Source organism: Erythrolamprus reginae, chromosome Z (assembly GCF_031021105.1).
Source record: "Erythrolamprus reginae isolate rEryReg1 chromosome Z, rEryReg1.hap1, whole genome shotgun sequence".
Lineage (NCBI taxonomy): Eukaryota > Metazoa > Chordata > Lepidosauria > Squamata > Dipsadidae > Erythrolamprus > Erythrolamprus reginae.
In genome coordinates this window covers 59,458,512-59,473,396 of record NC_091963.1, presented here as the reverse complement: position 1 = coordinate 59,473,396, position 14,885 = coordinate 59,458,512, and the positions used below count along the sequence as shown (strand labels likewise).

General features: G+C 46.9%; 1 protein-coding gene across 2 annotated transcripts in view; it reads left to right on the top strand.

The window, feature by feature from the left end:
• Window positions 1-14,885, top strand: part of RAMP3 (receptor activity modifying protein 3) — a 117,950-nt gene that overhangs the window by 53,444 nt on the left and 49,621 nt on the right. The window contains exon 4 of one of the 2 annotated variants that reach the window (XM_070767124.1): window positions 10,973-11,134. The exons of the other annotated variant lie outside the window; for it this stretch is intronic. Coding sequence (XP_070623225.1) covers window positions 10,973-10,997 — 25 coding nt within the window. The 3' untranslated portion in view covers window positions 10,998-11,134. Of the gene's footprint in view, window positions 1-10,972; window positions 11,135-14,885 lie in introns of those variants that run through there. 2 annotated transcript variants of the gene reach the window in all.

The following is a 14,885-nucleotide window of genomic DNA, read 5'->3' as shown; positions in this document are numbered from 1 at the left end:
AATTACATCTAATTAATTAGGCCATAGTGCTTCAGTTTTCTCCAAATATCCTCAATATCAATTTCCATGTATATTTCTTAACCTTGTCATAATAAATGCCCTTTAAAAGATTAAAAAAAACCAGGAAAAAAGAGCAAAAATTTCTGATTACATCCAGCAGTTTTTAAAATTAAGTCTAACCCTTACTAAGAATAATTATAACAATTACAAGGGGGGAGGAATCCAAATAATGTATCACAAATATTGCCATGAACCAAATTGACAAAGCCAATTAATAATAATTCCTTTTAATAGGTAAATAAAAACATAAAAATTAAAACAATTTAAAAAATATTAAAAAGGGAGGAAAGGAAAGAGAAGGGGAGAAAAAAAAGAACCGAAAAAAAGAAAAAGAGGGAAAAGAGACAGAGAAAAATATCTTTCTCCTTTTTCTTGCAAACATTCCAGATAGAACCCAATATGGCTATCATACGCTACAGAATTTTATGGTTCAAAAATAAACCAATAAAATCCTCCAACATACTCTAATTCATATCACTGTAAACCCAGTGAAATGATAAACTCAACATTTCCTTCTCCATTTATATCACTGAATACCCAGTGGAATCATCATACCCTACTCTAATTTTATCTCTGCATAGTGGAATCATTGTGCCCTACTCTAATTATATCACTGTAAGCCCAGTAGAATCATCATGCCCTATTCTAAAAAAAAGTCACAGTAAACCCAATGGTATCATCATGCCTTAATCTAAAAAAAACCACTGTAAAACCAGTGAAATATTCTAATTATATCACTGTAAACCCAGTAGAATCATCATATGTTTACTGGATCCGTGTCCCTCTTGGTTGGTTTCGACCAGTCGAGAGGTGACACGCAGCTGGGTCCAGGAGATTGTCACCGCCTCCTTGGGAAGGGGGTCCTTCCCAGCTCCTTATAAGGAGGCACTTGTGCGCCCCCTCCTCAAGAAGCCTTCCCTGGACCCAGCCGTGCTTAATAACTACCGTCCAGTCTCCAACCTTCCCTTTATGGGGAAGGTTGTTGAGAAGGTGGTGGCGCTCCAACTCCAGCAGTCCTTGGAAGAAGCTGATTATCTAGGGCCTCAACAGTCGGGTTCAGGCCTGGTTGCAGCACAGAAACTGCTTTGGTCATGTTGATGGATGATCTCTGGCGGGCCCGGGACAGGGGCTTGTCCTCTGTCCTGGTGCTTCTTGACCTCTCAGCGGCTTTCGATACCATCGACCATGGTATCCTTCTGCGCCGACTGGATGGGCTGGGAGTGGGAGGCACTGTTCTCCAGTGGTTCTCCTCCTACCTCTCAGGTTGGTCGCAGTCGGTTGTTAGTGGAGGGTCAGAGGTCGACCTCTAGGTTTCTCCCTTGTGGGGTGCCTCAGGGGTTGGTCCTCTCCTCCCTGCTATTTAATATCTACATGAAACCGTTGGGTGAGATCATCCAAGGGCATGGGATGAAGTATCATCAATATGCGAATGATACCCAGTTGTACATCTCCACCCCATGTCCAGTCAACGAAGCAGTGGAAGTGATGTGCCGGTGCCTGGAGGCTGTTGGGGCCTGGATGGGTGTCAACAAACTCAAACTCAACCCAGACAAGACGGAGTGGCTGTGGGTATTGCCTCCCAAGGACAATTCCATCTGTCCGTCCATTACCCTGGGGGTGGGGAACTATTGACCCCCTCAGAGAGGGTGCGCAACTTGGGCATCCTCCTCGATCCACAGCTGACATTGGAACATCATCTTTCGGCTGTGGTGAGGAGGGCGTTTGCCCAGGTTCGCCTGGTGCACCAGTTGTGGCCCTATTTGGACAGGGAGTCATTGCTCACAGTCACTCATGCCCTTATCACCTCGAGGTTCGATTACTGCAACGCTCTCTACATGGGGCTACCTTTGAAAAGTGTTCGGAAACTCCAAATCATGCAGAACGCGGCCGCGAAAGCCATCGTGGGACTTCCCAGATTCGCCCACGTATCTACAACACTCCGTGGCTTGCATTGGCTGCCGATCAGTTTCCAGTCAGAATTCAAAGTGTTGGTCATGACCTTTAAAGCCCTAGATGGCATTGTACCAGAGTACCTCCGGAACCGCCTGCTACCGCACGAATCCCAGCGGCCGATAAGGTCCCATAGAATTGGCCTTCTCTGGGTCCCGTCGACTAAACAATGTCGTCTGGTGGGCCCCAGGGGAAGAGCCTTCTCTGTGGCGGCCCCGGCCCTCTGGAATCAACTCCCCCCGGAGATTAGAACTGCTCCCACCCTCCTTGTCTTCCGTAAACTACTTAAGACCCACCTATACCGCCAGGCATGGGAGATTTGAGACACCTTTTCCCCCAGGGTTATTATAATTTATGTTTGGTATGTATGTGCTGTTTGGTTTTTAATTATGATAGGGTTTTTAGGTTTTATTTAATATTAGATTTGTGCCAGTATAATATTGTTTTTATCATTGTTGTGAGCCGCCCCGAGTCTTCGTAGAGGGGCGGCATACAAATCTAATAAATTATTATTATTATTATTATTATTATTATTATTATTATTATTATTATATATAAAAATATATATAAAAAAGAAAAAAAATAACACTAACCTTAGTAAAATTCTTCCTGCCTGGTCCTTTTTATAAAGCAAAAAAAAAAAACCCCTATTAAAAACCCCCTCATAACTTGTTCAAATTTAAACCACTGTGATCCCAATAAAGAAAAACAAATTATGCTTTCTTTAAATGAGAATAGGTTAAAGCCTTTTATAAATTTACAAACTCATAATTCACATATCTTATATTCTGTACTTCCATAAATTCTATAATAAATATTTCACACTATCATTATTCCCTTTTTTTTAAAAGATGAAAATCATCAAATTTAATCATCATTTTCTATTTTCATAATTATATATCATAATTCAACCATCTATATAATTTCAATAGACTTAGCTTATTCTTAATAAAACCCTCAGCTATAAAATTCATTCTCCTTATTATTTTTCCTTTCCTTTCATCTTCTCCACCCCTCTCCTCCAAATATTTAAAACAGTAACTATATTAATAATCCCTGATAAGCATAACCATTTTCAATTTTCAATACCATTTTCAATTTTCAATATTTCACTATTCCAAAATTTACCCACAAAAATAATTTTATAAATCCTAAAATATCTTAATTGAACATTATTACATATACAACTCAATTAACATCTTTCAATTTAATTAATTCCCCTTCCCTCTAACCATGTCTATCTCCTAGCCTAAATTCATTCTCTTTTCCGATATAACTTCCTTATAACAAATTCCAATTAAAATTAAGATTCCTCATTTAATTCCTTACATCATTTTAAATAAATTTATTCTTATAAATATATAACTTTATCATAGTTTCAATCTTCTTCTTTAAAGGTACTGTTGACACCCATATTTTCTATTTCCATGTTCCTTAATCCATATTTGCCAAGATGTGACTCCAATCTGTCTCTGGTAGAATTACCCAATGTATCCTCCGGCTTTTCAGATGGTAAATTTGTTCTTTTGCCAATTATATAGCCATATCCCAATCAGTCAGTTCCCATGTCTCTTCTGTACAAAATTCCTTTGTTCCAGACCAAAGCTGATAGCATCCTTTCTTCATAAGAATAAACACATAACAGACACATTCAATCCTTCCAGCCAAAACAGATAAGGTACCATCTGTTGCAAATATAAATCATAGGTCTCCTTGCAATGACTCCTCCAACCAGAAGATGGCAGTCAAGTCAAGTAACACAATTAATAATTCTCTTCATTTAGTGCAAAGGAAAATAACTCGGTTGAAAGAAGAAAATAATGCCTTATTAATTCAAATAAAATCCAAAATCAAATTCAAAATCCTTAAAGGTCTTCGAGAGAAACAAAAACCAATTTTGGGCAGTTTGCTGCACTTTTGAAGCTTTCACTATTTCCCCCTTGCTGAACAGCTGTTTCTGTTCTCATTTCTGGCATTTATGCTTCTGTTGGTAAAAAAAATCAGAAAAAAATCACTTTTGAATCTCTTTACAGCAATCCTCACTCACCAGCACATCACTTAATCATTCTTCACCTCACTTACATTTAGAAACATCCTCTTTCCAGGTGTTACCACTCTTCTTCAATCCCTGCATTGCGTTGTCTTCCATGGCTAGTGTCAGCATCCTGGCTGAATTCGTGCCACCGCAAGACTAGGCCGATACATCTGGTGGGGTATGCCGAGCCCAAACCAGATCCCTGGTAGCATTCTCTGCATCACCTCCCCTCCAGGGAGGATCGAGTCCAGTTCAGGAGAACCAGAACCCCTGGACGGTGGGGATTCAAAGCCCCCTCATGAGAGTGAGGGAGCTCCGTGCTGCTGCGGCCATTTGACCTCGCCCCTTCCCACCATTTGTTAAACTTAATATGTAATAGTATCTGCTAATAATTTAAGTAGCAATAGCAAATACCAGAATTTCCAGAATATAGAATAGCCAGAATAAATAATTTGAAACTGGTTTAGCATTGTATATGAATTTGCTATACCGAAGTTTATCCTGACTCCAGCTACAATCAGAGGGACTGAGTAGACATGTGGTAGATCAGAGTTTCCCAATCTTTCTAGATTTACAAATTGACAGGCAGTGATGGTGGTTCCATATAAATGGTGTGCGCAGCTACATTTGTGTGAGCAACAGACATACTCATTTTCTGCTCAAACAACTGGAATGTATTATAAGGTTTTTTTCTGTCAAAATAACTCATTATCCCCAAATATGGGAGGAAGCCTATCGGTCCCACGCAGGAGCCATTCTAAGGCAGATAAATTTTTTTATAGTCGACAAACTATAATTTTACATGGTTTACATACATACATACATACATGCATATGTAAGTCTAGGCATATTCGGGTCTTTTCCCATGATAGACCCCTGGCAATGTTTCTATGAGGTCCCACTCATCATCTTCAGGCTGTTGTCTTCGGCTTTGTGCTTGGGCCCAAAGCTTTGTTTGCCCAAGCACAAAGCCGAAGACAACAGCCTGCAGATAACAAGTAAGACCTCATCAAAATGTTGGCAGGAGTCTATCAACCTTTCACGGGGAAAGACCCAAATATGCCTATACTTACATACCTACTGTCTACCCATAAAAATCTACGAAAACATATGCATATGCATATACAAACACATACACACACACTGCTCAAAAAAAATAAAAGGAACACTTAAACAACACAATATAACTCCAAGTAAATCAAACTTCTGTTAGGAAACAACACTAATTGACAATCAATTTCACATGCTATTGTGCACATTCAACTTTGTACAGAACAAAGTATTCTATGAGAATACAGTAGAATCTCGACATACGAGCTGCTCTATATACGAGCATTTCGAGATGCGAGCTAGGAGGGGATAGATATTTTTGTTCTACTTACGAGCCCACATTCGGGGTACGAGTGTTTCTTCCGCCGCCGCCAGGCTCCGCCCAGCTGTCATTTTGTAGAGAAGCAAGAAGCGGAGGAAGAGCTGGATGCTGGCGGCGGCGGAGGAAGGCAAATGCGGCTTGGAAGCTGGGAGGGGGGAGGAATATGGGAGGAGAGAGGCAGCCTCCACGCTTTCCTTTCAGAGGAAGAGCTAAGTGGCCAAAGACGTTCCGGGCCCCCCACCCCCGCTTCCAAGCCGCATTCGCCTTTCTCCGCCGCCGCCAGCCTCCGCCCGGCTGTCATTTTGTAGAGAAGCGAGAAGCGGAGGAAGAGCTGGATCCTGGTGGTAACGGAGGAAGGCGAATGGGGCTTGGAAGCTGGGAGGGCGGCGGAACGTCTTTGGCCACTTAGCTCTTCCTCCGAAAGGAAAACGTGGAGGCTGCTTCTCTCCTCCCATATTCTGCCCCCCTCCCAGCTTCCAAGCCGCATTCGCCTTCCTCCGTTACCACCAGCATCCAGCTCTTCCTCCGCTTCTCGCTTCTCTACAAAATGACAGCTGGGCGGAGGCTGGCGGCGGTGGAGGAAGGCAAATGCAGCTTGGAAGCTGGGAGGGGGGAGGAATATGGGAGGAGAGAGGCAGCCTCCATGCTTTCCTTTCGGAGGAAGAGCTAAGTGGCCAAAGACGTTCTGCCCCCCTCCCAGCTTCCAAGCCGCATTCGCTTTCCTCCGCCGCCGCCAGCTGGAGCGAGCTGTTGGGCTGCGCGTGGCGGGAGAAGCCCGGACAACGCCGGAGCGCTGGGCAGCACTACCGCCGCGGGGAGAGGCGGGCATGTGGGCTGGTGGCATTGGGCTTGGTGGAAAGTCCGGGGGCAGCTCCAGCGACTCCCCTCCCGTGGCTGCTCGGTGGAAGGCAGAGGGCGCGAGGAGGAGGAGGGGGGGCGAAAGCCGACGCAAGGAGAAAGCGGAGGGGTGGGGGTGGCGGGGAGGCATAAGAAGAGAGGAACCCCCCTCCCCGCACTCACATTCTCTGACTAGCTAGAGGCGCGCGCGCGTGTGTCGGTGTGATTGCGACTCCCCTCCCGTGGCTGCTGTTGAGGCGTGAGCGGCGGCGTCCGCCTCCGGCGCGCGGCTCTCTCTCCATTCTTCTCTTTCCCCCTCTCGGGCTCAGCCGGCTTTCTGGCCGGGGAAGCAAGCGATCCGGGACTGCCTCATTTCCTCTTCCCGCCGCCCGCCGCATTCGGAGCCCGAGAGGGGGAAAGAGAAGAATGGAGAGAGAGCTGCGCGCCGAAGGCGGCCGCCGCCGCTGCCGCCTCAACAGCAGCCACGGGAGGGGAGTCGCAATCACACCGACACACGCGCGCGCCTCCCCTCCCGTGGCTGCTGTTGAGGCGTGAGCGGCGGCGTCCGCCTCCGGCGCGCGTCTCTCTCTCCATTCTTCTCTTTCCCCCTCTCGGGCTCAGCCGGCTTTCTGGCCGGGGAAGCAAGCGATCCGGGACTGCCTCGTTTCCTCTTCCCGCCGCCCGCCGCATTCGGAGCCCAAGAGGGGGAAAGAGAAGAATGGAGAGAGAGCCGCGCGCCGGAGGCGGATGCCGCCGCTGCCGCCTCAACAGCAGCCATGGGAGGGGAGTCGCGCGCGTGTGTCAGTGTGATTGCGACTCCCCTCCTGTGGCTGCTGTTGAGGCGGCAGCGGCGGCGTCCGCCTCCGGCGCGCGGCTCTCTCTCCATTCTTCTCTTTCCCCCTCTCGGGCTCAGCCGGCTTTCTGGCCGGGGAAGCAAGCGATCCGGGACTGCCTCGTTTCCTCTTCCCGCCGCCCGCCGCATTCGGAGCCCGAGAGGGGGAAAGAGAAGAATGGAGAGAGAGCTGCGTGCCGGAGGCGGCCGCCGCCGCTCACGCCTCAACAGCAGCCACGGGAGGGGAGTCGCGCGTGTGTGTCGGTGTGACTCCCCTCCCGTGGCTGCTGTTGAGGCGTGAGCGGCGTCCGCCTCCGGCGCGCGGCTCTCTCTCCATTCTTCTCTTTCCCCCTCTCGGGCTCCGAACGCTCCTGTCCTGGCTAAATCGTGTGGCAGCAAACATGCTTTGGGGGTTTGGCTGGGGGGGAGGGAGTTAGGAAGGTGCTACTTCCCCCCAGCCAAACCCCCAAAGCATGTTTGCTCCCACGGGGAAGTGAAAAGGCGGCAGCTTAAGCCCTTCCCTGTGCTTCGGAAGCCGCTGATGCGCCCCTCTGACGGCGTTCGGCGGCTTCCGAAGCACAGGGAAGGGCATTGAAAAGGCGCGATGCTTTTCCGGGCAGCCGGCTTGCTGGCCAGAGAAGCGAGCGATCCGGGAGTCCAGGAGGGGGAGAGAAAGAGAAAGAGAGAGGGGAGAGAGAGAAAGAGAGGGATAGAAAGAGAGAGAGAGTGAGAGATGCTCAGTGAGCCTTTCTTTGAAGTTGCCTTTCTTTCTTTCTTTCTTTCTTTCTTTCTTTCTTTCTTTCTTTCTTTCTTGCTCTTTTTCTTTCTCTCTTTTACCTTCCCTTCCTCTATTTCTTCTTTTCTTTCTCCTTCCCACCTTCTTCCCTCCCTCCCTCCCTTCACTCATTCCTCTCTTACTCTCCCCTTTCATAAGTTTCCTTGCTTCCTTCCTCTGTTCCTGTCCCTTCCCCCTTTCTTTCTTTCTTGCTCTTTTTCTTTCTCTCTTTTACCTTCCCTTCCTCTATTTCTTCTTTTCTTTCTCCTTCCCACCTTCTTCCCTCCCTCCCTCCCTCCCTCCCTTCACTCATTCCTCTCTTACTCTCCCCTTTCATAAGTTTCCTTGCTTCCTTCCTCTGTTCCTGTCCCTTCCCTCTTTCCTTCCTTCCTTCCCACCCTCCGTCCATTCATTCACCCATTCCTCTCTTGATCACTTAAAGCCGGTCCCTGGTGCAAAAAGGGTTGGGGACCTCTGTCCTACAGGATTGGGTGGCAGAGAAGTTGAACATATGTAAATTTAAAAGTTTAAGAAAGTTTACAAGTTAAATGAAAGAAACTTCATTATTCATTTATATGTACATGTACATTTCTTCATTAAAAACATGTCTTTCTGCATAATTTAGACTAACTTTGTGAGTTTTTTGAGGGCTGGAACCAATTAAAATTATTTACATTAATTCCTATGGGGAAAAGTCATTCGAGATAAGAGCTGCTCGACTTAAGAGCCCAGGTCCGGAATGAATTAAACTCGTATCTCGAGGTACCACTGTATTTCATTCATTTAGATCTAGGATGTGTTATATGAGTGTTCCCTTTATTTTTTTGAGCAGTATATACAGTATGTCTAGATGTATATCTAGTATATAGATCTATCCTAGTATATACTGTATATCTAGTATATATACCTATCCTAGTCTCCCTTAATTTTCAAATTCATCAAAAACGTGACATATTTGTGTGTGTGTGTGTGTGTGTGTGTGTGTGCATATGTATATTTGTTGTTATCATAGATTTTCACAGTACAGGTATGTTGGTCTTGGCATATTCGGGTTTTGACAAGGTCCCACTTGTCATCTTCAGGCTTTGTGCTCGGGCAAACAAAGTGTGATCTGAGTTGGCATCGCTCTATAAATACTGATAGGTGGTTGTGGAGTGCTGGCTCAGCTGTTGCAAGCTGTATTGAAACTTCCTGATTAACTGGTGGGGTAACACCTTGAATAATTGATGCAATTGATGTATGCAGTTTAGTTGATGTTTGCAGATTAGGTGTGACATCCTGCATAGTTGTGGCAGTTGGAGCCTGCAGACACATGGTCTGGTCATGTGTTTATGATGTGTGTCAGTTTGCTTTGTGTGCATGTTGGAGGGGGTTGCAGCAGTTGTAGGCACTGCTGTGCTTTGGCTTCTGGATACTGGTTGTATTTTGTCTGTAGGGTGGGTGGGGGTTTGGGTCTGGTGAGGGTGATTGGTGGTGACGTCCTATGTTGTTGTGGGTCTGGTGTCAATTTTTGTGGCTGGGATTCATTTGTTGATAAGGGCTAGTTTCCAGATGTCTGGTAGGTGGGAGGTATCATTATGTTTATTCATACTGTGGGGGGTGCTTTTCTATTTCAATGGCTTCCATGATTATTCTTTTGTTGGACTGTTCGATTTTGGAAATTAATTTAGTTCTTTCAAAATCAATTTCATGTCCTGTGGTTTTGAGCTGTTGGAACAGGGAGGAAGTTTTTAAAAACATAGTGAGAAAAGAAGAAAAACTTCCACCCAAACCAAACTGATACACATCATAAACACATGACCAAACCACAAACTCAGAGCCAAACCAAAACCCAAGATGTTACATCACAGACATGCATTACAAAACAGCTGACTTGTCTGCAGGCTCCAACTGCCACAACTACTAAGGATATTACCCCTAATCTGCAAACATCAACTAATCTACATACATCAATTGCATCAATTACTCAATTACCCACCAACTAACCAGGAAGTTTCAACACAGCTTGCAAGAGCTGAGCCAGCACTTCACACCCACCCACCAATATTCATAGAGGGATGGCAGCTCAGATCATGTTTTGTTCACCCAAGTACAAATCTGAAAGCACCAGCTTGAAGATGACGAGTGGGACCTTGTCAAAACATCACCAGGATTCTCTGAAACTTACATGAGATACAGGGTTGAGCAGCAAGGGGGACAGCATGGAACACCATTCCACCGGCAGAAGTGAAACTGCATGCACAGCTTTGTCACTGCCGGCGGTACGCGTGTATGCATGTGCGCATGTGCATGCATGTGAGATTCAGCTTCTGCGCATGTGCAGCAGCTGAATCTCACCACCCTATCCAGGAAGGAGAGAAACTCATTGGAGAGATGACATCATTCCAGCTTCGCCTGCTTGCCAGAGTCTACACGATGAGCTGCTCTCCTTCCTGGCAAGTGGGCAAAGCGGGAGTGACGTTGTCTGGCCGACAAACTGCTATCCTTCCTGGAGGATTTCTTCCCATTGATGGCTTCTTTGCGGGACTAACTGGGGCTCCTCTGCCGCTGCTGATGGTGCAGCCAGCTGGCAGCCATGGGGCTGGGTCCTGCGCGGTGGCAATCTATCCTGGCTGGGAGCTGCCAGTGGGAAGAAATCCTGCAGGAAGAAAAGCAGCTTGTCGGGGAGATGATGGTCACCGGCGTTGCCCACTTGCCAGACACTGGTGAGTGCCGTCTCCCCAATGAGCTGCTAGCTGGAATGCTAAATTGGGCTCGCCGCCATGGCTCGTAAATGCTAATGGGGCCTGTGCAATTTTACTTCTGCGGCTGTGGAGGTAGCAATATCATGCATGGAGCCACAGGTGTGCCTGTGTTTCAGCATGCGAGGAAGCAAAAAAACCACACCAAAATATGGGTGCACCTGCAACTCCATGCGCGATTTTGCTCCTTCACAGCTGCAGAAGCAAAATTGTGCTGGCCCTATTGGCACTCAGGAGCTGTGGTGGCGAGCCCAATTTAGCATTCCATCTAGCAGCCCATCCCTGTGCTGGTGGCTTTTGGGTGGGACAGCTTTGGACCATGACTCTTTATAGAGGGACGGCAGCTCAAATCACACTTTGTTCACCCTAGCACAAAGCCAAAAGCTCCAGTCTGAAGATGACGACTGGGATCTCATCAAAACGTCACCAGGAATATGAAATTTACATGGGAAGAAACCTGAATATGCCAAGACCTTCATATATATATGCAAAAATGAAGCAGTATGCTCCCTCCCATATTTGGCTATTGTTCTGTGCACACCTCTCGGAGTGATTCTACCAAGTCACAAAGTCTTTACTTTATGAATAAATCAAACTCTTTATTCCTATAAGCACCAATGTTCCCTCTAATTTTTTTTCGGTGTGGGCGGAAAAGTATAGTGTCTGAGCGTCAGTCACTTTGGAACTGGGCGGCATAGATAGATAGATAGATAGATAGATAGATAGATAGATAGATAGATAGATAGATAGATAGATAGATAGATAGATAGATAAAAATAAGGGGAAAAATCTGGGTACCTCTCCTATCTCTCCCCCTTTTCTCTCTCATTTGTTTCTCATTTCTTCCTCTTCCTTCCTTTTTCTCTCATTCCTTCCCTCTCTCACTTCTCTCTTTTTCCATCCCTGTCTCTTCCTCCCTTGTGTGTGTGTGCATGTGAACTCTTGAACCATTTCCAAAAACAGATGAGGGCTGGGGGGTTTTCTCTGTTATTATTTGAGTGCTTTTTACCATATGCTTTAAATCAAGAGTCACTTCTCTCTCTCTTTTGTTTCTCTTTCTTTCCTCTAATTTCTGCCTCAATCATTTTCTCATTTCTATTTTTTCTTCCCTTTTTGCTCTCATTTTTCTCTCTCTCTTTCTTCCTCTCTTCTTTCTCTCTCTTGCTTTCTCTCTCTCTCTTGCTTTCTTTTTCTCCCCCTCTTTCGTTCTCACCTCTCTTGCCCCCTTTCTCTCTCCCTCCTCTTGTCCCCTTTCTCTCTCTCCCCTCTTTCTCTCTCCCCCCTCTTGCCCTCTCTTGCTCTCTCCCCCCTCTTTCTATCCGGCTCCATCTTGATGCGAGCTGCCGCCGTCTTGTACTGGGATTGGGTGTCGGAGGGGACCCGGCGGTGGCGGGCAGACCCCAGCACGGTGGCGGAAGAGGAGGCGAAGCTCGTGCTTCAGCCACACCGGGCCCGAGTGGGCCGAGACCGGGCCCATAGCTCCTGGCTCCAGGGGGCAGCCCCAGCGCAGCAGTGGGGGAGGAGGAGGTGAAGCCAGCTGCCCGGGGAAGTGGCGCATTTGAAAAATGCACTGCTTTTCAAACACACCACTTTTCAAATGCGCCATTTCCCTGGCTTCACATCCTCCCCCACTGCCGCGCTGGGGCTGTCCCCTAGAGCCGGGGGCTATGGGCCCGGTCTCGGCCCACTCGGGCCTGGTGTGACTGAAGCACGAACTTCGCCTCCTCGTCCGCCGCCGCGCTGGGGGCTGCCCACTGCCACCGGGTCCCCTCCGCCACCCAATCCCAGTACAAGACGGCGGCAGCCCGCATCAAGATGAAGCCAGCCACCGTTAAACAGGTAGGAAGAGGGGGGAGAGAAAGAGGTGGCAAGAGGGGGGAGAGAGAAAGAGGGGGGAGAGAGAAAGGGGGCAAGAGGGGGGAGAGATGTCAGCTCAAAGCCCCACAGAGCTGCTGCCGCCACCTCCCCCCTTCCATCCCAGCGCAGGCTGAGCCTCAATTACTCAGGGAAAGGGTGGAAGTGCCTGATGGGCACCACCATCTTTCCCTGAACTGGCGGGGGCAAAGTGGAATTGGGAGCATGTGGTTTTTCAAATGAAGAGAAACCTTGTCGCTCCCTGCCCCCAACTCTTGACAGCCAGCTCAGTTGCGCAGCCTTGGAAAAGGCTGCGCGGGGGCATATTTTTCTCTGCGCGCCCACGCAGGCGCACACCTTAGAGGAAACATTGATAAGCACACATAACAAAAAGAAGATTTTATCCGAAATTTTGACCCCAGGCAATCATTAAAGTTTTAACTGTTTCTTCTGTGGTATCTTGTTGTAATAGATAATTATATATTTTGGATATTATTTTCTTCTGTGGGCCAAGTAAAATCTTGTCAAGTATGTTATTTTCTTGGAATCCAAATTTGTTTTTATGTTTGTTATAAATAGATTGGATTTGGATATACTGATACGAATCAAATGTAATTCCGTCTTCAGAAAGATTTTGTTATGAGATTAAATCATTGTTTCTGTCCAATAGTTGTTCGTAAGTTATTATTTTATTGAGAGGAAGGACATTGGGATAGGTAACCACTTCAATTGGAGATATCCATTTTGGGATGGATGTATAATAGTCCTTCTTTATATTATTGCCAAGTGTTGATTAGTGCTTTTCAAATATAATGTTGTTTGAAATATGTTGCTATTTTATACGGTTCTGCTACTAAGAAGGCATGCCAACCTGTCAAAAGATCATAGCCTTCTAATGTTAATAGCCTTCAATTTTTAAGTGTTAAGTGTTAATTTGAAAAGTCAGCATACAGTCCAGCGAGGTGAAAATCCCCCTTCTCGGAAGACCTTGGTATTTGTTCCTCGGCAAGGTTTTCTTTGTATTTTTTGCCGTGAGAGAACCGGGAGCCCCGATCAGCTGGAGCTCACAAAATGGCGACTGCTATAATGGTTAAGATCGAGACTGGGCTAGTTTAATCCTGCCCTGAATTCTCCCGTTCTGGTAGCATTCCACGGTGAAATGGGCTGTATTAGCTGCGGACACATTGAGGCTTAGCCTGGAGTCAGCTGGGATACGGAAAGTGGTGGCTGCCATTCGACGCTAACTCATACCGACAGAAATAGAGAAGGACCAGGAGCGAGCAACCGTGCCGGGCGAACTGTGCACTGGCCGAGGAGGAAAATAGACGGAGGAAGATGTCCCTAAAAACAATGGGATCTACCGGATAGACTCAGGACGCCGAGTGGCTATATGGTGGGCGTGCTCGGCGCCGGAGGGCCTGGCAGATGGAGGACCAGCCGTTGCAGTGAGCGAGGAGACTGAAAGAAGGAGATTGGCGGGCCAAAATCTGATGATATGAAAGTCTTGTGGAGGCTGTGTGCTACAATTGAGGACCAGGAGATACAGAGATGCCCCCCCAATACCAGCAGAGGCACTGGCAGACATTTGGGGTGACCCACAAGAGCCCGTGGGTGCCATGGAGGTGGGGGAGCTGAGAATAATGAAAGTGACAAAGAGAAAGACTTGGCCAATGATAGCGGCCGATACTAAAGAGCCTGGGAGGACAGAGTTTATATACCCAGGACTCAGACTTTGTCTTGCTAACAACATTATACTGTCAGGCCCCAGGTTAATATGTGACTTCAAAGGCTGGCTTGACACAGTATGGTAGAAAGAAAATAAACCCACACACACAGGGGAGTGAGAGATTATGCCATGTAGCACACATTTCTTCATGCAGAATCCAAAGTACTGAACACAGGAAGGAATTAGAAATCCCTGCATTGGATTTGTCCTGATGATTACCCTTGTGGGTGTGGGGATAGGAGATGAGCTTTTGACCTGGAGCCAGGGGTAACTCTCCCAAAACCTAGGATGTACTCAATGTCACCGAAAGAATTGGGAGAGCTGAGAAACTTCATAGACACCATTTTAAAGAGGGGATTCATCCAGCCCGCAAATTCCAGGACAGCAGCCCCCATTCTCTTTAAGGAGAAGAAGGACGGTGGTTACCGCTTAGTCGTTGACTTCAGGAAAATTAATGTGGTATGTGTGCAGAACACTTATCCCCTCCCCCTCATGAAGGACTTATTGAATCATCTAGCAAAGGGAAAATACTTTACCAAGTTGGACTTGAGGGAGACTTATTACTGCATCAGAATAAAGGAAGGGGATGAGTGGAAAACCGCTTTCAACTGTCCATTAGGGAGTTTCCAATTTCGGGTGATGCCATTTGGCCTGAAAGGGCCCCCTGCCATGTTCATGCAGTATATAAATGAAGTTCTACATG